This window comes from Nycticebus coucang, chromosome 2 (assembly GCF_027406575.1).
Source record: "Nycticebus coucang isolate mNycCou1 chromosome 2, mNycCou1.pri, whole genome shotgun sequence".
Taxonomy (NCBI): domain Eukaryota; kingdom Metazoa; phylum Chordata; class Mammalia; order Primates; family Lorisidae; genus Nycticebus; species Nycticebus coucang.
The window spans coordinates 133,294,125-133,316,445 of NC_069781.1; the positions used below are offsets into that span (position 1 = coordinate 133,294,125).

The 22,321-nt window shown below is 39.6% G+C and overlaps 1 protein-coding gene across 11 annotated transcripts in view; it reads right to left on the bottom strand.

Annotated features, from left to right (window-relative positions):
• BLM (BLM RecQ like helicase) overlaps positions 1 to 22,321 on the bottom strand; it is a 125,981-nt gene that overhangs the window by 58,569 nt on the left and 45,091 nt on the right. For all 11 annotated transcript variants that reach the window (XM_053581934.1, XM_053581937.1, XM_053581933.1 and 8 more), the window contains 6 exons: positions 21,413 to 21,531; positions 19,161 to 19,274; positions 14,823 to 14,921; positions 14,463 to 14,611; positions 4,845 to 4,951; positions 2,902 to 3,062 (listed from right to left, as the gene is read on the bottom strand). In XM_053581934.1, the coding sequence (XP_053437909.1) occupies positions 2,902 to 3,062; positions 4,845 to 4,951; positions 14,463 to 14,611; positions 14,823 to 14,921; positions 19,161 to 19,274; positions 21,413 to 21,531 (749 nt within the window). The remainder of the gene's footprint in view (positions 1 to 2,901; positions 3,063 to 4,844; positions 4,952 to 14,462; positions 14,612 to 14,822; positions 14,922 to 19,160; positions 19,275 to 21,412; positions 21,532 to 22,321) is intronic.

Consider the following 22,321-nt stretch of genomic DNA (forward strand, 5'->3'; position numbering starts at 1 on the left):
TCATCTCACATGTGTGTTGGTATGTATTGATACATGATTCTGCTATTAGTTTTGTTTTTCTTATTTGGATAAACCACATTTTTATTTCTCCATCTCAGCCTGTGATCTTATAAAAAATTGTTTCTAGTTCGTATAAACTAAGTCTTTTTAAATCTTTCTGAGGACACTAGGCTGATGTCCTCTAAACTTTTCTTCTGTTTTCCAGTAGTAATTAATTTTGAGAAATATTTTTCCTCTGAATCTTCAGGATAAACAGTTATTTTTTCCTGAGCTTCAAATAATTATTAATTGTTTGTTCAAATTCAAGGCTGATATGTGCTATATAAGATGCCTAGAGTGCTCTCAGCTCCCCTATTCTTTCTCTGAATTCTTCTTTTTATTTTAAACAAAGTCAGGCTCAAAGATAATCTCAGTTTCCATCTCGTTCCACCTGGGTGGGGCAAATTTGTCATCTTGAAAAGACACACCTAACACCATTGGAAATGCCAATCAAAAACAAGAAAATATAACAATTTTCACTGGCAAGGATGAATAAATTTAAAAAGATGAAAATCACAAGTACTGGCGAGGAAGTGGAGACATGGAACCTCACAAATTGCTGCTGATAGGAATGTAAAACTACCTACCCACATTGGAAAACAATCTGACAGTTCTTCAAGAAGTTAAACAGAGAATAATGTGGCCCAACAACTCTACACTTAGCTATGTACCCAAGAGAACTGAGAGATATGGCCACATAAAATCTTGTACATGAAAGCTCACCATGATTCACAGTAGCCAAAAAGTAGAAATGACCCAAATGCCTAGCAGCTTATGAATAGATAAACTGTAGTACCACTATATGAGATCTGACAATTCAGTTTATGAACCTGTCCTAACGCAATTTTGGAACTCTTTTTCTAGAATGGCCAGTAGAGCTGTCATCCTATTACCCTTGATGCCCTGAGTGTCATCAAATTGTCTTTTAGTATTTCCTTTATCTTTGGGTAAAGAAAAAAGTCATTGGGGGCCAGATCAGGTGAGCAGGGAGGGTATTCTAATACAGTTATTCGTATACTGGCTAAAGACTCCCTCAAAGACAGTGCCGTGCGTGCTGGTACATTGTCATGACTCAAGAGTCACACTTTTCTCCAGCCAAGATTTTCAGTTAAGACTGTCCTGCTCCTCTATTGACATTTACTTGGTCTACTATGCTTTTTGTCAGCCAATGATTCTGATGCACAACTTGATAGTCTTTTGCAATGTTTTTGTCAGTTCTACTCATTACTGGCTGCTTTGACCTTTCTGTCAGTGACACTTTCTCTCCCCTCAGAAAAATGTTTACTCCATTTGTACACTGCTGTTTCCTTCATGGAAGTATGCCAATAAATCTGGACTAACATGTCCCAGGTTCCACTTCCACTCTTGCCAGGTTTTTATTTATGTATCTATTTTTTTGATGAATTAATTTATTTGACATAATAGGCTAAGATAAAATATTTGCAACCTCACATTCTCATACTGTTTCAACACAGCAGTGGCTAAAAACTATGAATTGTAGCATGGACCCCAGGATTTTATGCAAAAACACCCTCTACAGAGAATTTTCAGGCCTGTGACTTTGCAAATCCAGCACTAGCTATGCTCCTTTACACTCCCCAGCCTCCTCCAAGTCTTTCTCACTTTCTGACAACTATTGAAGGTCAGCATATGGAGCTTCTGGTCTGTGACCATCATCCAGGGTTCTCTCATGATCTGTCTGCTTTTTAACGGCATAATTTTCACCATATTCAGCTCTCACTTTTTCTTCTTGTTGTTTTGCTTCTTTCTCATACATTACTTTTTCTTTCACCAATTGCTTCACAAGGTCTGTCTTAAGCTTGTCCAGCCTCTTGTAGGGAGGTTGGAGCTGTAACCCAGAAGCTGACACTGGACAGTGGTTGTGTGGCTGTCCCTCTTGCCAAGTTGAACAAGAAATTTAGGATTTGTTAGCTGCTCTAATTTAAGTTCTGATGTTCTCAGGACAGCACACAAACATCAAAACAATAACAAATGTCACTGAGCAAGACACTGCCACATGTCATAACACAATTATGAGACAATGACAAACCCAGGTTATGAAACCCTGGTGAGTAAGCGCATCGTGGCAAGTTCATAAACTTAAATATCAGACCTCCTAAAATGGCATATTATTTGACCATAAAAAATTATAAAGTACTGATATTGTAAAATATAGATAAGCCTTGAAAAATTATACTTGGTAGAAGAAGAATCTCACAAAGACCATATACTGTATGGTTTCATTCATCTGAAATGAAGAGACTGGGAAAATCTAGAGATAAACTAGTAGTGGTTAGTAGATTAATGGATGCCAGGAACTGGGGTTTGGGAGAAGTTACTGGGGGTGAGTTTTCTTTTGGGGTGATGGAATGTTCTAGATTTAGTGGTAATGGTTGTATAACTTTGCAAACACACTAAAACCCACTAACTTTGAAAGAATAAATGTTATGGCATGTGAATTATATCCCAAGAACAAATAATGTTATTTAGTCTTATTTGATATTAACTACCATTAAGGTTAAAAACAATTTGCATTCTACAGTACATGTTTGCTTACATACTATAAATGATTATTTCTTTTCTTTTTCCTTCTCTTTCTTTTTGAGACAGAGCCTCAAGCTGTCACCTTGGGTAGAGTGCCGTGGCATCACAACTCGCAGCAACCTCCAAATCCTGGGCTCAAGCAATTCTCCTGAATAGCTGGGACTATAGGCACTGGCCACAATGCCCAGCTATTTTTTGGTTGTAGCCGTCATTGTTGTTTGGCGGGCCCAGGCTGGATTCGAACCCACCAGCTCAGGTGTATGTGGCTGGTGCCAAGCCTAAATGATTATTTCTATCATTTATTTTAAGAAATGCTACCTGGCAGCCGTCCTGGTTAATCCACTTGTGCTGCACCTCATCTCGCTCAGAGTCACTGAGGCCAGCATGATATGCCAGAGCAGCAAGACCATCTTTCTGCAGCGTACTAGCCATTGTGTCACATTCTCGTCTGGAGAGGCAGTAAATTATCCCTGAGTCATCTGCCAAGAAATCAGAATAATATTGAGAGAAGGACTTGTAACATAAATAACAACACAATTTACATAAAGTGCTTAAAAAAATATGAGCAATAAATAGGCGTCCAGAGTGGTCTGATAGTGTTAGAAGACCACATAGGCAGAATAGTTCAGGCAAAGATTTCATATGTCCTGGAAATAAAATGTGGCTATTAATCCAGCTGCTGTTAATAATGATGTGCAAAGTTGACTGGGACAAACCCTGGGCTCTATTTCACCCTGGCTAGAACACAGGAAGACATCCTTTTTCACCCTTACAAGGATTTAAAAATTAGCAAGATTTTAATAGTTAACATTAGAAAAATAATTAAGAAAGAAAATTGTGAAATAAAGTATACTATAACTATCAAAAAGTGTTTTTTAACTTTTTAAATGACATGGGAATATTTACATCTAACTGATTAACATGACCATCTCCTCGCTTACTTATTTGTTGTGGTAAAACATTCATACTCTATTCTTAATAGTTTAGAATTGTATCATTGCATTATACACATTAGGTTAGGTCCCCCCAAATACCCTCCCTCCTCCTCTCCCCTCCTTCTTTGTGGACTATAGTTGTGTTTTACCATTCCTACAGAATGTGTAGGTGATCATATGCTGATTTCACAGTAGTACTGAATACATCGGATACTTTCTTTTCCATTCTTGAGATACTTTACTAAGAAGAATACCTCATAAATGAATTAATATATGCAATTATGATTTAATAAAGAATTTTAAAAAAAGAAAAATGAAAAAAGATCTGAAAAGAAGACATAGAAATGATGAACAGATATACGGAAAAATGCATATTCCCTTACAAATAAAGAATTGCTGTCTAACAAAGTAAATAAATAAATAAATAAATAAATAAATAAATAAATAAATAAAAGACATGGGAAAATGCTCAAGAAGAAAAGCAGTTACTTAAGGGCAGAAACACAGTACTTGGGAGAAGCTAATAGAAAGAAAATCCATACCAAAGATCAGAAGCTAAAATGCCCAAGTGGCAGTTGAATCACTAAAACAAAACCTTCTTTTTGTTGCTTTCTAAATTGTCTTTAATGAGCATGTTTTGTATATATATTTTTGCTTATGTTATATTTAAAACCAGAAAATAAAAGACATTTATAAGAAAAAGTCACCTCTCTGGGGCAGAGACAGAGGTATAGAAATATGCATTAAGCTATTTACATTAGCTGCCTGGGGAGTTGGTCTGAAAAGGGTGATCACTGACGTGTTCTTGGTATATCTCTGCTTTGTTAGACTTGTTCACACAAACATGTATACTAATTTTTAAAAAAGAAATAAAAGAAAAATTTTTATAAAAAAATTCTCCATGGAAAAGTAGAAAGGGGATTTCATGGAAAATTGCTATGAATTTCAGAATCTTGTTTTAGTTAACATAACTCAAAGGCAGATGCACTTAGGGGAAGGCACTAAAACAAAAAGCTGTATAACTCATGCACATACATTCCTCAGCCAGAAGAAAGACATTGAAGCTAAGGATTACAATACAGGTGTGTAGGAGGGTGTACTTAATATACTATGTATTTTTTGTTACGGTTTATTGTTATCAAGCCAAATGAGGTTTCACAATTTCCAGAATTGAGGGAGTCACAATATTCTCCCCTATAAATAGAAGTCAATGCTCTCATAAAGCAGAAAGAAATGCTCAATACACAATTTTACATATCCAACCATGGTACTAAAAAGACATTTCCTATTACTTCTCAACATAATTCATCACATGGCTGTACTCACATGGGTGATACTTTCTGATCCATTCTAAGCAATCAAATGCCACCTTTTTAGGCTTTTTCGGTAAAACGTAGTATTTCAGATTATGTCTGTTAAAGCTCATGCTAAACCTAAAAGAAGTCCCAAACATAAAATTTAGTCATTATGAGAAAATACAGCTGTCACCTATGGACTAAATGTGTCCCACTGAAGCCTGAAACCCCCCACCCCCGCACTGTGAGAGCATGAGGACTGGGGCCTGCAGGAGGTGATCGGGCATGAGATGGAGTCACATGAGATTAGTGCTCTGACAAGCAAAGCCCTCCTGGGACCCTCCTCCCCATATGTGAGGGTACAAAGAGAACATTGCCCCCTACCACCCAAATCCTGAGATGCAGATCAACCAATATCCTTGATCTCGGACTTCCCAGCCTCTAGAGCCAAGAGAAATAAACCTTAAGCCACCCAGTCTATGGTGTCCTGTTACAGCAGCCCAAACATACTGAAATAGCTGTCTTCAAAAATTAAGCCCTGATTTTCCACAGTGCAAACCTAATTATCCAAGTTAACTTATGCTGAACACTATCAGTGGCAGCTTACACTGAAATGGAAATAAGGTTAAGGGTTAAAGAAAAAAAACGGTGATGAAGATGGAATGTCAGTACGAACTAGAGGGCAAAAAAATCAGTATTACATAAGAGAATACATGTAGAAAAGACAAATAAGCCTCCAAGATGAGGCTGATTAAAACAGAGATAGCCAGACCATTATTATTTAAAAGATTAAGAAAATCATAGATCCCTGAGAATGTGGGAGAAAGAAGAAAAAAAAGAAAATCATAGAGGAAATATATGTACATTTTCAGGCTCCCAGCATTCCCAAATAAAACAATACCCCATGTTGCTGGAGGCCAGGAGAGGAATCCAGCCACACATTAGGCGCTTCCTCGAAGCGGGGATTTTAATTCCCTGCCAATCATCCTGGAACACCCCTCTGCTGCCAGTCAAAAAGCCCCATACCAATGACTACCGCCCAGTGCAGGACTTACGGAGGTCAATAAGCAGGTACTGGACATATACCCGGCCGTGCCCAACCCGTACACTCTCCTAAGTTCCCTGCCCCTCTATCAAATCTGGTATACAGTCCTAGATCTAAAAGATGCTTTCTTCAGTCTGCCCTTGGCACTCCAGAGTCAAGCCCTGTTTGCTTTTGAATAGTGCGACCCAGAACCGGGCCTTAATGGACAGCTGACCTGGACCTGCCTACCACATAAAGAATGGACTGCAGGGATACAGAAGGAGCCAAGGACTCACAGATCCCAGTGCCCTACAAAGACCTCGGTTGGTTCTGAGATGGACCAGAAACGCCCCTCCACACCCTCCCACCTCCTTCCGGAGTACGTTCTTTCCATATCTCCCCTCTCATATCTTTAGCCTCTTCTGTGAATTCCTTCCTGTCTCTGAATATGTTCTAGGACCACTTATTTCAAACAGTAAGAGTTTCTAACCCCACCTTCTACTCTACCTTTCTGTCCAACAGCAAGTTTCTCAAAAGATACACCCCCAACTAACCACACATCCGATTTTAATTCTTATCACTTCCATTCTGACTTTTGCCATTACCATTTTACCAAATCATCTTTTTTTTCAAAGCTTTTACAACTAAAGAAAGGCCAGGAAAATGTTACAAGGCCTCTGCCTCCAGGGACCCCCACTATTCCAGGTTTCAACTCCATCCAGCTCCAGGAGGACAGAAGACAGCATGGAACACATTGTGGGTGGGCATGAGGACACCTGCTGTGAAAGTGATGGTACCTGTACAGGGTGGGGTCAGAGGGAGAAAGGCAGGGAATCACATCAGTGCCTTCTGATTTTGTACCTAAATTCAAGCCAGATGGCCCTGTGCATAGGCAGCAGTAACCTCCCCGTGCTGGACCACATGATGGCTGGCCACTCAGACCTCGTTCTCTCTGAACTGTCCACACTCCACGTTGCTGGTTGTCCTTACTGAAAACCTGTATACAACTTATAACTTTTATGTTTCTGTGGGATTTTCCCCACTTACATCTCTGATTTCTCCCATTTCCTTCTCTTTTTCCTTTGTTTACTCCTTAAGTGAGAATCAACAACCCCCACCTCCCCAAATTCCTGGCTCTCTTCTCAGCTCTCTCACTGCTTCAAACAGCACCCACATTTCCTGCCCATAAGCCTCAATTCTTGCCCTCAGGTTAGACCTCTTTTCAGAGTTGTAAACACAGTTCAATATCCTTTTAGAACAGTGATCTAAAATTGAGGTATGCATATCCCTAGGGGTTCACAAAGACTTTTGAAGGGTATGAGTAAAGATAACCTTAAAGGAATCCAGATCCTCAATTTCTGTGTGTATATTTGTCCCTTGGTATCCATAGGGGATTAGACCCCCCCATGGATACCTAAATCCAAGGATGTTCAATTCCCTGACATAAGATGGTGTAATAGTTGCATATCACTTATGTATAGCCTCCTATATGCTTTAAATCATCTCTAACAGCATTATTCATAGTAGTGAACAAATAGAAACTCTAATATTCACCGACTTATGACGGATAAAGAAAATAGAGTATACCTAACAATGGAATATTATCCACAATATATCTTGAAAGTATTATGCTAAGTAAAAGTAGACAGTCACAAAAACCACGTATGAAGTGATTCTAAAATATAAGATATCCTGGCTCGGCACCTGTAGCTCAGCGGCTAGGGTACCAGCCACATACACCAGAGCTGGAAGGTTGGAATCCAGCCTGGTCCTGCCAAACAACAATGACAACTACAACCAAAAAATAGCAAGGCAGTGTGGCAGGTGCCTGTAGTCCCAGCTACTCAGGAGGCTGAGGCAAGAGAATTGCTGTGAGCTGTGATGCCAGGGCACTCTACCCAGGGCGACATAGTGAGACTGTCACAAAAAAATAAAAATAAATAAAATAAAAATATATAAATAAAAAATAAAATACAAGATATCCCAAGTAGGCAAATTTATTTACAGAACTTAGATTACTGGCTGCCTAGGGTTGGAGGGAGGTGAGGGAAAACAAGATTGGACAGCTAATGGACATGATGTTTTTGGAAAGTAATGAAATATTACTCTAAAACTGCTGCAATGGTAGTACAACTCTGAATACACTAAAAACACTGAATTGTACACTTTAAACACGTGGATTGTATGGTATGTGGATTATACTCCAACAAAGCAGTTATTAAAAACATCTGGCACACGAAACTTTCTTTTTGATTTGTGATATAATTTTAAAAACTTAGAACTGTTTACTGGTTATTTTTTTGAGACATAGTCTCACTTTGTCACCTTCAGTAGAGTGCCATAGCATCATTGCTCATAGCAACCTCCAACTCTCAGGTCAAGTGATTCTCTTGGCTTAGCTACCCGAATAGCTGGAACTACAGGAACCTGCCACAATGTCTGGCTATTTTTAGAGATGGGGTCTCACTCTGGCTTAGGCTGGTTTCCAACTCCTGAGCTCAAGTAATCCACCCACTTTGGCCTCCCCGAGGGCTGGGATTACAGGTGTGAGCCACGTGCCTGGCCTGTTTATTGATTAATTTAGACAAATTACTTTTACTAAAAATAATGAAATGACAAAAGATCAGAACAGAAAGTTATAGATCACAAATGCAATTAAAACCAAGATAAATATCTCTACTGCAAAAGGACTGTGGGTAACTAACTAAAAGCAATATTCACACAGTATGTTATAATGAAAAAGTTAAAAGACCCTTAGATTTTATTACATGTACTGAATCTTACTCTGCCTATAGAAAATAGAATGTTTGGAATTACCAAATAACTAGATAGAGACAGTTCTCATCAGTTGACGAATGGAAGTATAAAAGGTAGAATGTTATTCAGCCATAAAAGTGAATGAAGCACATTGATCAGTACTACAGCACGGATGACCCCTGGAAATACCACACTCAATGAATGAAGCCAAGCACAAAGGAGAGGGGAGTGTGGCCAGTAACTGCTAGTGGGCCAGGGTTCTCACTGGGTTGAGAAAGATGTTCTAAACAAGATATTGGGGATGGCTGCACAATTCTGTGAAAATACAAAAAGCCCCACTGAATTATATCCTGTGATCAGGTGGATTTTATAATGTGCAAATTATATCTCAATAAAGATGGAAAAAAATAACATTGGATTCCACTGTTTCTTAACTAAGATTGTACTAGATAGTCCTATTAACTTGATAAATACCCTCAGGTCCCAGGGGTCAAATTCATGTTATTTGAAAGTGATTGTGAGGACGCTCTGCACCTGTGGCTCAAGAGGCTAAGGCATCAGCCACGTACACCTGAGCTGGCGGGTTCAAATCCAGCCTGGGCCCACCAAACAACAATGATGGCTGCAACCAAAAAAACAAACAAACAGACAAAACAATAGCCAGGTGTTGTGGAAGGCGCCTGTAATCTCAGCTACTTGGGAGGCGGAGGCAGGAGAATCGCTGGAGCCCAGGAGTTGGAGGTAGCTGTGAGCTATGATACCGAGGGCGACAGCTTAAGGCTGTCTCAAAAAAAAAAAAAAGGAAGAAAGTGATTGTGAGGAAACTGAGACAAGAGGTGTTTAGCTCTTGCTGCTTTCAGGACTAAGACAGTTGTCACAGAGATGGGTACTAGTTTATGTGAATCGAAAAATGAGTTAGTTGGTACAGCTGGTATGTGCCTGTAGTCTCAGCAACTCCAGAGGCTGAGGCAGAAGGATAACTTCAGCCCAAAATTTGGAAGCTGCAGTGAGCTATGATCAAACCACTATAATCCAGCCTGGGCAACAGAGTGAGACCCTGCCTTTACTAAACAAAGAAAGAATGAAGGAAAAGAATCTAATTTGGCGGATTGATTTGGCAATAAGGATGGCTTTTCCAACTAAGTTACATAGTAGTCATCTCCCATTACTATAAAAAGCAAATTTATAACCACAAAGTTTGGACAAAACTGTATTTAAAAGCATATCATGGTAACAACACTTTGCCAGAAACACCACCTTAGGAAAGATGTACTGAAACTAATAGTCCTAGTAGATACAGGGTACAGGGTTTTTTTTTTTTTTTTTGAGACAGAGTCTCACTTTATTGCCCTTGGTAGAGTGTCATAGCATCACAGCTCACAGAAACCTCCAGCTCTTAGGTTTAGGTGATTCTCTTGCCAAGGCCTCCCGAGTAGCTGGGACTATAGGTGCCTACCAAAACATCCAGCTATTTTTTTGTTGCAGTTTGGCCAGGGCTGGGTTCGAACCTGCCACTCTCAGTATATGGGGCTGGCGCCCTACTCACTGAGCCACAGGCACTGCCCTGGTACGGGGTTCTTATTTTATTTTTTTTTTTTGTAGAGACAGAGTCTCACTTTATGGCCCTCGGTAGAGTGCCGTGGCCTCACACAGCTCACAGCAACCTCCAACTCCTGGGCTTAATCGATTCTCTTGCCTCAGCCTCCCGAGTAGCTGGGACTAAGGCGCCTGCCACAACGCCCGGCTATTTTTTGGTTGCAGTTTGGCCGGGGCCGGGTTTGAACCCGTCACCCTCGGTATATGGGGCCGGCGCCTTACCGACTGAGCCACAGGCACCGCCCACGGGGTTCTTATTAAAAAGCTAACAGACCATTAAAAATAATTTTTGGCTGGGCGCGGTGGCTCACACCTGTATAATCCCAGCACTGTGGGAGGCTGAGGAGGGAGAATTGCTTGAGCTCAGGAGTTTGAGACTCACCTGAGCCACAGTGAGACCCTGACTAAAGAAAAAAATGGAAAAACCAAGCCGGGCACAGCAGGCAAGTGCCTATAATCCCAGCAGCTTCCGGAGGCTGAGGTAGCCCGAGTCTGAGGTTGCAGTGAGCTACCATACCTACTGCACTCTGCTCAGGGGCATACGGTGGGATTCTGTCTCAACAAAAAAATTTTTGATATATGTGAAACTTACTAAATGTAGAATATAAATGTCTTAACACAATAACTAAGAAAATGCCAGGAAGGCTATGTTAACCAGTTTCATGAAAATATTTCAAATTGCATATAAAACCAGTGCATGGTGCCCCATGATCACATTAATGTACACAGCTATGATTTAATAAAATAAATAAATAAATAATTTTTGATGATAGATCATTATGTCATTTTGGCACATGTCAGAAGAAATTTAAATAACTGAGTGTTACTGCAATGTAAAATACCTTCTATTGCTACCTATATGTTTATGTAAGCAAAGTTTCTTAGTACTTATGAGGTGACTTAAATAAGAAATATGAGGTGACTTAATTCGTCTGTAGATATGTGAACTAACTTAAAAATAAAAAATCCTATCAAGAGATATTCTCAATCAAAATTTGTTTAAAAATTATTTTTAAAATGTTTAAGCTGTTGAAATCAATTATGTACTACTAATGACTGCAATAATCAATATAGATAATCCCCTACGTACAACAGTTCAACTTAATTATTTTCTGATTTTAGGGTGGCACATTCAACAGAAACAATACTTTGAATACCCACACAACCATTCTGTTTATTCACTTTCACGGTACAGGATTCAAAAATTACATGAGCTATTCAACACTTTATTATGAAATAGGCTTTGTGTTAGATGATTCTGTCCAACACTGGCTAATGTCAATGTTCTGAGCACATTCAAGGTAGACTAAGCTAAGCTATGATGTTTGGTAGGTCAGGGGTATTCAGTGAATTCTGACATGATATTTTCCACTTATGATGAGTTTATTGAAACACAACCCATAGTAATTAAAGGAGCATTATACAGAGAATTATGGTATAGAAAATTAAAAAACAGGCTCGGTGCCTATAGCTCAGTGAGTAGGGTGCCGGCCACCTACACGGAAGCTGGCAAGTTGGACCCAGCCCAGGACTGCTAAACAACAACGACAAATGCAACCAAAAAAATAGCCTGGCATTGTGATGGGTGCCTGTAGTCCCGGCTCCTTGGGAGGCTGAGACAAGAGAATGGCTTAAGCCCAGGAGTTTGAGGTTGCTGTGAGCTGTGATGCCACAGCACTCTACCACGGTTGACATAGTCAGACTGTCTCAAAAAAGAAAATTAAAAAACAAATTTTAATTTATGTATTTTTCTTACAAGTATGATAAAGTAAGCAACAAGATTTAATGCATAAAAATTACCTTACAATAAAATTCAGTATGAGGAAATAAAAGGAAAATATGAGTTCAAAGAAAAAAAAATGGAAAAATATAAACTAACTATTGAAGTGTTTAAGGTTTTGTTTTTTTTTTTTTTTGAGACAGAGTCTTGCTCTCTCACCCTGGGTAGAGTGCTGTAGTGTCACAGCAACCTCAAACAGCTTCCTGGGAGGCTGAGGGAAGAGGATTGCTTGAGTCTGAGTTTGAGGTTGCTGTGAGCTATGACACCACAGCACTCTACCTTCTCAAAAAAAAAAAAAAAAGTAAAGACAATTTATGTCATTTAACTATGGGCATTTGCCAAATACTATAAATGATCTCAAAGAACAGTAAATTGCATCTGGCATAAACTAAAGGGTAAAAGCTAAAAGGAATGCCTATTAGGAAAAAACCACTCATACAGATCAATGTATAATAAATACTATTTGTAGAAACAAAGTTCTGCATTTAGGTTATTTATCAGAACCTAAAGTATCATATGACATCTTAAATACAATATTATAATACATTATTAATAATACATTATAATATAATATAATACATTACAAAATACATTATAATTATGGAAGCCCCAGTATACATTCCAATTATGGAAGCCAAGTATCTTTTTCCTCCCAAGTTTTATATAAACACTTTTCTGCAATGATATTAAAATATTCCATACCAAATTTTGTGATCTCACACACACAAATTCTGAGGACTCAAATTCTTGCGCTCAAGCCTGATTACTAGTGCTATAAAATAGTGCTATTAGCAACAATATAGTTTAGGCTTGAACCAAACAACTTAAAGGCCAAAGGAAACCCAAAGTGCTTAAATACCTGTTTTAGATCAGATAATTTAGAAGCTTACAGTTTAATCTCCAAAGGCCTTGGTAGCTATCTCAGCCTCATGACCCTTCATAAGGAACTTTCAGTTCTTTTCATATGCCTGAGAGAAACCATTACTGCTTTTACTGCTTAAACTATTTACAGAGGCAGCTGGTCTGTACTTTCAAATGAACAAAAGCTGTGTTTTAAAAATTCACCCCAACATCCCGTCCAGTTGTAACTCCTTCAGGCATTCCATGTCAATGGTTTGTATATGTTTATCTATTTATTTCTGAGATGAGGTCTCATTGTATTTCCCATGCTAGTCCCCAACTTCCTGGGTTCAAGTGACCTTCCTGCCTTAGCCTTCCCAGTAGTTGAGACTATGGGACTATACCACTTCGCCCAGCTGAAATTAATATTAATACCTCAAATTTGCCAACCTTGGCACACAACAAATGCTAAATAAATGTTTGCTGAGTGAATGAACCTACCAAAAAATGTATCTGCATCTACAAACTCAGGTAAATGTATGAAATAATCCAGTGAAATGTAGATATATTTGTTGGGATATTTTTTATAGTAGTTTGTTACTGAATAATTATGGATTTGGTACAAGAAGCATTGCATTGTTGAGAAGAAAACAGTAAAAAAGCTGTTCTACATAGTTTTTGGACTGTTTCCAACACTCTGGATATAATTGGGACTTTAGGGGGAAAATGACAAGCAGTGTAATCTGTTCATTTTATGAAGTACTGTATACTCTGGGATATATGAAAGCCAAAATGAGATAAATAAAATTTATTACCAGAACAATATCGAGATCCATAGTAACAGCATGAAGTTTATACCTACTTTAGGTGCTGAGATAGAGCTTAAATTTCAGTAAGTGAAGAAAAGCCTTAGGACCCCAGTTCTCAAACACTGGAACCACTTGGGGATTTTTAAGACATGTTGACCCCCTGCCCCAAACCTTCTGGTTTAGCCGGCATCAGGTACAATAGGCACTGGGATTGTTAAAGCTCCACAGGTGATTCTAATGTACAGCAACTCCGAAAACTACTGCTCCAGTCTTTCTTTCTTTTTGGACAGAGTCTCACTTTGTCACCCTTGGTAGAGTGCCATGGTGTCATAGCTCACAGCAACCTCAAACTTCTGGGCTCAAGTGATTCTCTTACCTCAGCCTCCCAAATAGCTGGGACTACAGGTGCCCACCACATCACCCAGTTAGTTTTTAGAGTTGGGGTCTCACTCTTGCGCAGGCTGGTCTCACTAACTCCTGAGTTTAGGCAATCCACCCACCTCAGTCTCTTAGAGTGGGGATGACAGGTGTGAGCCACCGCACCCGGCCTTGCTCCAGACTTCTTATTTATTTTTTTTTGAGACAGAGTCTATGTTGCTCTCAGTAGAGTGCCATGGCATCACAGCTCACAGCAACCTCAAACTCTTGGGCTTAAGCAACTCTCTTGCCTCAGCCTCCCAAGTAGCTGGGGCAAAGGGGGCCTACCACAACGCCCGGATATTTTTGTTGCAGTTGTCAGTATTGTTTAGCTGGCCCGGGCTGTGTTCAAACCCACTACCCTCGGTGTATGTGGCTGGTGCCGACCCCCAGGCTTCTTAAATATGCTGGCTCCCAACAACTTACACCTGAGGCCTGAGGATCTTCAGCTGGGTGAGGATATCCTTCTGAACCCTGGGGTTGGCCGTGGCAGTAAGAGCCATCACTGGGACAGAAGGAAACTTCTGGCGAACCATGTTCATTCTTTTGTAATCTTGACGGAAATCATGTCCCCACTAGTTGGAAAAAAAAGTACTGCTTTTCAGGCTCTTTAGATCTTCCTTTTATAAAAAGTCAACATTGGTTATTATATTAAGAACCATCTTATTTTTTGGCAAAATAGCAAACTAGTTCACTTAATGTGGGTTTCTCTTTAATTCTGAAAATACATATACTGTTGGTAATATGCATTTATTGATATTTCAAGACATAAAAAACAGTATTTACCTGACTGACACAATGTGCTTCATCAATAACAAAACGTGCCAAGAGTTTTCTCTCATACAGATTCTCTAGAGTGGAAATCAGCCTATTACTTGCACAGACCTAGGACAGAAACATGTCAGACATTTAAAATCATCCAGATACATGCCACTATTGATTTTATACATCTTAAGCTATATAAAAAACTTTATGTAAAATTGGTTATTTTAATTTATGAAGCAAATAGCAGATATAATAGAAAATCACAAATCAGATTATTATTTTAGTATGTTCACTAACATTCAAAGAAGTGGGTTATTTATTAAGTCAGTGGATCTTAAACTTTTTACTGCCTCAATATACCCGAGGGCCACCACGACTTCACTGGCAGTAAGTTACAGATCTGTGTTATGTGCACGCATGTTGTACTGGAGAAAATAACATAATACAGCAGAACCTCCATAGCTGACTACCTCCTTAAATTAACCTAATTTTCATAGACCAGACATGCACTACATGTGCGTATCAGTACAGTAGGCCTAGTTCCTTATGTTGACCACCTCTGTATACTGACCAGTTTATTATAGCCCCTTGGGTGGTCAACTTACAGAGGTTCTATTGTATGTGTATTTCATAGCTCTGTTAATGACAGGTCCTAGAAGTAATGATGTCCAGTAACAAGAAGCACATCTAGCACTTACATCTTGACAGGGACATGTCAAAAAGCCACAAAAGCTCATTTTAGATTGGGTGCAATGGCTCACACCTACAATCCTAGCACTCTGGGAGACTGAGGCAGTTGGATTGCCTGAGCTCAGGAGTTTGAGACCAGTCTGAGCAAGAGTGAGACCCCCATCTCTTTTTTTTTTCTTTTTTTTGTGGTTTTTGGCCAGGGCTGGGTTTGAACCCGCCACCTCCAGCATATGGGACCAGCGTCCTACCCCTTTGAGTCACAGGCGCCGGTCCCCATCTCTACTAAAAATAGAAAAACTAGCTAGATGTTGTGGCAGGCACTTGTCCTAGCTACTTGGGAGGCTGAGGCAAGAAGGTCAATCAAGCCTAAGAGTTTAAGGTTGCCATGAACTGTGATGCCACAGCATTCTACTCAGGGTGACAGAATAAAAGAGTCAAAATCATGAAAGACAAAAGAGAAACTGTTTGGATTAAGGAGATTGGAGAGACATAACAACTAAATGCCATACATGATCTGGGATTTCATCTGCTATAAAGGACATTACTGGGACTATTAGTGAAACTGGTATAACGTTTACAGATTATATATTGTATCAATGAACATTTGGTAATTTTGGTAACTGTACTGAGATTATGGAAGAGAATTCCTTCTTAGGAAATGTACAGTGGAGTGGTCAGGGTTACAGGGTGTCATGTCTGCAATGCACTCTCAATCAAATATTGCAGGAAAAACAGAGAGCAATAAAGCAGTATAGGATTATAAATGTTACCATTTGGGGTTTCTGCATGAAAGTTGTACAGGAATTCTTTGCACTATGCTGTCAAAAATTATGAAATGAGTTTGAAAATATTATCTCTCCTAGTGATCCTTAAGTTTCTTTCTTTCTTTCTTTTTTTTTTTTTTTAAGAGACAGAGTCTATGTTGCCCTTGGTAGAGTGCCGTGGCGTCACAGCAACCTCCAGTTCTTGGGCTTAGGCGATTCTCTTGCCTCAGCCTCCCCAGGAGCTGGGACTACAGGTGCTTGCCACAACGCCCAGCTCCTTTTTGTTGCAGTTTGGCTCGGTACATGGGGCCGGCACCCTACCCACTGAGCCATAGGCGCTGCTCCATCCTTAACTTTCCAATCCAATTTTGTTCTGTCACACTCATACTCCCCAGTTCTTATTTATTTTGTGTGGGAAAGAGGTTGGTAGATTACTTGTAATTATGACATAGTTTTAAAAGAGAAAAACATAAATATGAATTCACCTGATGATTTTATTATCTGTTTGAGGTTACATGAAATAAAAATAAACAAAACCACTTTATTTATAATTTTTTTGATTGTGACACTTTTTTGTTTGAGACAGAGTCTCACTTTGTCGCCTTCAGTAGAGTGCTATGGCATCACAGCTCACAAGCAACCTCAAACTCTTGTGGTTTGGCTCAAGTGACTCACTCGCCTCAGTCCCCCAAGTAGCTGGGATTACAGGTGTACACCACAACACCTGGCTATTTTTGTTGTTGTTGCGGTTGTCATTGTTTGGCAGGCCCAGGCTGGATTCAAACCCGCCAGCTCCAGTGTATGTGGCTGGTGCTCTAGCCATTGAGCTACAGGCGCCAAGCCTGATTATGACACTTCTTGAAGCCATCTCCAGGATGAAGTCCAGGCTTACTCATGCATATCTCACAGTAGAAAATGATTTCTCTCTTTCCACCTCTCTTTTCTTCTGCCACAAACCATGTAATCCTTTGATTTTTTTTCCATTTTGCATTATAAAATGCATCTTCCTGTTTAGCCTTTCCTCAGTGTCAGAAGTTGATGGTCTTCCCCTTGAATTTTTGTTCCTCACAATGCTCACAAGCCAAGAAAGGTGTGTCTGCACTTTTTCTCCACTTTCCTCCTTATCTAATTAGTAAGGATGTAGCTGTTTACAACTTCAACTTCCATCAGCCAGAAGAATAATTTTTCCCACCATTTGTAGGATCTGCTTGTAAATCTGTAACACCCATGGCACTGTTTAGCTCTGTCCAGTCTTCCCATAAACTTTGTGTATTCTAAAATAACTGTCACTTTTTCTTTTCTTTTTTTGCAATTTTGGCTGGGGCCGGGATTGAAACTGCCACCCCCAGTTTATGGGGCCGGCGCCCTACTCCTTGACCCACAGGTGCTGCCAAACTATCACTTTTTCAAACTGAACAGTTTGAAATACAACTTTGAAATATAACAGTTTCAATATAACCAGTGATCAACTGTGTCTGAGGGCCAAAGAATGTACTCAGCATTGTTATTAACCTGTTATCAGAATGAGAAGCACATGATTTTCATATCACCTTGACAGTCACATAACTCATATTCCTGAAGTTTCTTCTTTTTCAGATCACTTGAAAAATCCTTCCTAGAAGCCGTAACTTGCTGTTATATCTTTTTTCATTTTATTAAATTCCCAAGCAAATTGAGGGTGACACAGCCTGAACCACTCGTATGTGTTTAAAAAACTTGTGCCAAATGAATCACTATTCAAGATGTAAATGGCAAATCAGGATGAATAAGACTTTCTCTTGCTGTCTTGCCATGATAGGGAAAGTGAGAAAACACAAAACCATTTTCAGAATCACTGAGGCAACAAATTTGTAGGCCCTACTTGTAGGCTTTTTCGGACTGTAGCACTTGAATTAAATCCTTCCTTTGAAACCTACTGTGCTCTCATCTATAGTCACATTTCTTCTCGGTACATAAAGTTCTTTGAATTTATGGTCAGTATACTCACACTCTTCACCTTGCTCCCTTGGGTATATACACTCCCTTGAGCTATGACAGGAGGAACTAAATCCAGCATCCAAAATATTTGGGAAAAACTCCTGTGAGAGAAAACATCCTTGAAGAATGGAGCTCTGTCCAGCCAATCTTCAGTAAAATAGTCAACTAATTGCACTTTCAAATTCAGAGCCATGATCAGTATTACACCAAAGAACGCCTTCATTTCTTCTAATGAAACATCCTTCCACAAGTGTCATATTGAGTATTTTGTTAGTGGAGTCATTTTCTATATTTTTTCTGCTACATATATATTTGATACAGTCACAATTTCACCAATAAAACCATCTGAGAAAAAGAGCTAGAAATATTCAAGTTTAGTTTTTGGCAGAGCACTCTGAGGAAGAGTGAATCCCTGTTGTGTGACAGAGCATGGGAATTTATAAGATCTCCATCACCATCATGAAAACCTTCCACCTACTTGTTACAGTTTGCATATTCTTGTCACTTTCTTCTCCATCACTAGCTTCAGATTCACTGGTACTAATGTCACTGCACATAGGAAGAGTTTGATGCTCACTTTCATCACTAAACTCTGTCAACCTCAAAAATCCATGCTGCAATATCATCGTCAAGTATGCGCCTACTCCCAGCCATTTTCCTAAAAGCACAACCGCATGAAATACAACACACCTTTCCAAATCAAAACACATGGTCTGCTGAGAAACTGAAAGAGTACGACCTGCATTATCTGTTGGCTGGAGTCCACACTAAAAAGTGAGGAAATGTGTCCGACAGTAGAGCCAGCAAACAAAGGCAACCCAAAAAAGTGTTGGCCACCTTTGGACTTTGGAGCAGAACAGGATGAGGTCCAACATAGGATCAGAAAGATTTTAATATCATATTTTAAAATAATAATTTAAATACAAACCTTCTCTGGAGTAACATATAGAAGTTTTATAATTGGGTCTTTCTTTGATAATTGGAGATAAATACTTGTAGCTTCTGAGTCAGTCTTATCCCCTGTCAGATACGTAGCTGGAATCTAGGTATAAAAGTAGCAAATAGTTTAAATTTTATACATTAATCAGACATCTATCCTATAGTTTCATAAATGTTTTAAGTTACATATAAAACCTATCAAAGAAAATACAGAGGGTGCCAAAAAATGTCTACACATTTTAAGAAAGAAATACATTGCATTAAAATAACTTTTAAGTACCATATGACATCTACAATTATAAGAGGTACTCAAATGTAACTTGTGTGATCTTTTGTTATCGGCACATATTGAGTATTACAATTTTAATAGTTTTTTCCCCTCTCTTAAAATGTGTAGACATTTTTTGGCATCCTCAGCACATATTTTTAAAAACCCTTATTAAGGGCTGAGTACAGAGGCTCACACCTATAATCCTAGCACTAAGGGAGGTCAAGGAGGGTGGATTGCTTGAGCTCAGGAGTTCGAGATCAGCCTGAGCAAGAGTGAGACCTTGTCTCTAAAAGAAAGAAATAGCCAGGTGTTGTGGCAGGTGCCTATAATCCCAGCTACTTGGAGAGGCTAAGGCCAAGAGAATTGCTTGAGCCCAAGAGTTTGAAGTTATTGTGAGATGTGATGCTGCAGTACTCTATGGACAGCGACAAAGTAAGAATCTGTCTGAAAAACAAACAGGCTGGGCAGAGTCTCACGCCTGTAATCCCAGCACCTGGGAGGCCGAGGTGGGTGGACTGCCTGAGCTCATAGGTTCAAGACCAGCCTGAACCAGAGCGAGACCTGTTCTCTAAAAATAACCTGGCATTGTGGCAGGCACCTGTAGTCCCAGCTACTTGGGAGGCTGAGGCAAAAGAATTGTTTAAGCCCAGGAGTTTGAGGTTGCTGTGAGCTATGACTCTGTCTTAAAACAAACAAAAAACTTAATAAGCATAACTCGAAATAGTCTTCCTATTGTTTACTTGCATTACTGTTCATCTCCGTAAATATGATAAATATGAATATCTAAGAGATTCCAGCCCTAATGTATGGCCACATTTTTTTGTTTTTTTGAGACAGTCTCACTATGTCACCCTTGGCAGAGTGCCGTGGCATCACAGCTCACAGCAACCTTAAAACTCTTGGGCTTAAGTGATTCTCTTACCTCAGCCTCCCAAGTAGCTGGGACTACAGGCGCCCACCACAACGCCCGGCTACTTTTTTTGGCTGTAGTTGTCATTGTTGTTTGGCAGGCCTGGGAGGATTTAAACCCACCCGCTCTGCAGTATGTGGCTGGAGCCCTAGCCCTGAGCTACAGCCATCGAGCTTGAATGGCCATATTTTTTTTAGGTAAACAGATATTTTGGGTTTTAAGGGAAGCAACAAAGAGAAGGCCATAATATCATGAACAGTTGAACGATGGTTACCATCTCTGCACTAAGACACTCTTAGGAAAAGAAAGCAAACTGTTGGCGCCTGTGGCTCAGTCCGTAGGGCACCGGCCCCATATACCGAGGGTGACGGGTTCAAACCCGGCCCCGGCCAAACTGCAACCAGAAAATAGCCGGGCGTTGTGGCGGGCACCTGTAGTCCCAGCTACTTGGGAGGCTGAGGCAAGAGAATCACTGAAGCCCAGGAGTTGGAGGTTGCTGTGAGCTGTGTGAGGCCACAGCACCTCTACTGAGGGCCATAAAGTAAGACTCTGTCTCTAAAAAAAAAAAAAAAAAAAAAAAAAGAAAGCAAACTGTAGTCTTGTTGCAGGTTGGTGACTCATAAATAGTTATTTCACCTTAATGTGATGAATTCTGCAGAATGCATTAATCCACGTCCTTACACTTAGCCAAGAGGAAAACAACATGTGTGCAGGCCTGTGAAATGTGTATGCATTTTAAGATATAAGAGGAAGAATGTATATGCTGATCTGGCAGGAGTAAAATGAGAAATCCTTTCCTATTAGTAAAAAAATTTACTTCAGCAAAACATAGTATAGGTTACAAGTTCTTACTAAAATACATTCCTATAGAATAAAATCAGATTAAACTTTAGGAGGTTATCCTTATCAGAATTTTTGAACTTTCATTTAATTATATTAACTGAACCTTTATGCTTTATTTTATAATTTATGAACTATTTGATAAAAGGGTTATTGAGAGTACTGAAATATAATTATTTGTGAAAAACATTTTTATCAGTATTTTTATTTAATAACTTACATCCAAGGAGGTTAGCTTTTGGACTTGATCTACAATTAATGATCTCAAGGGAGAAATGACAACAGTGACCCCAGGAGAAACACAGGCCGGTAGCTGGTAACACAAACTTTTACCACCTCCTAAAGACAAATGGAAAAAAATATGTTAGGTTCTAGCTTGATAGCCTGAAGGTAAAAGTTCAAAATAAATGACATACAATATTTAAAATAATTCATCAATAGAACAGCAAGGGATATTGCTTGTGGGGCTAACAATTTGCCATACTCAAATCACCCAAACTATTTGGTCAATTTAAATGATGTGTAAAATTGATCTTATTTAGGACATCATTTTGGTTTTGTTTGAGCAGTCTTGCTCTGTTGCTTAGGTTAGAGTGCAGTGGTGTCATCACAACTCACTATAATCTCAAACTCCTGGGCTCAAGTGATCCTCCTGCCTCAGCTTCCCAAAGTGCCAGGTTAGAGGTGTGAGCCACCATTTGCTGGTCTGGGACATCTTAATAGGCACATCTGATAATGATAGCAAGAATAAGAGCAAGAAACTTGAAGGCAAAAAGGAATTACTTAAAAGTCTACTTGGCTGGGAGGCCAAGATGGATAGATTGCTTGAGCTCACGAGTTCGAGACCAGCATGAGCAAGAGTGAGACCCTGTCTCCACTAAAAAAATAGAAAAATGGCCTGTAGTCCCAGCTACTTGGGAGGCTGAGGCAAGAGAATCGCGTAAGCCCAAGAGTTAGAGGTTGCTGTGAGCCGTGTGACGCCACGGTACTCTACCTGAGGGCGGTACAGTGAGACTCTGTCTCTACAAAAAAAAAAAAAAAAAATAGAAAAATGAGGCTTGAGCCCAAGAGTTGGAGGTTGCTGTGAGCCATGATGTCACAGCACTCTAACCCAGGGCGACAGCTTGAG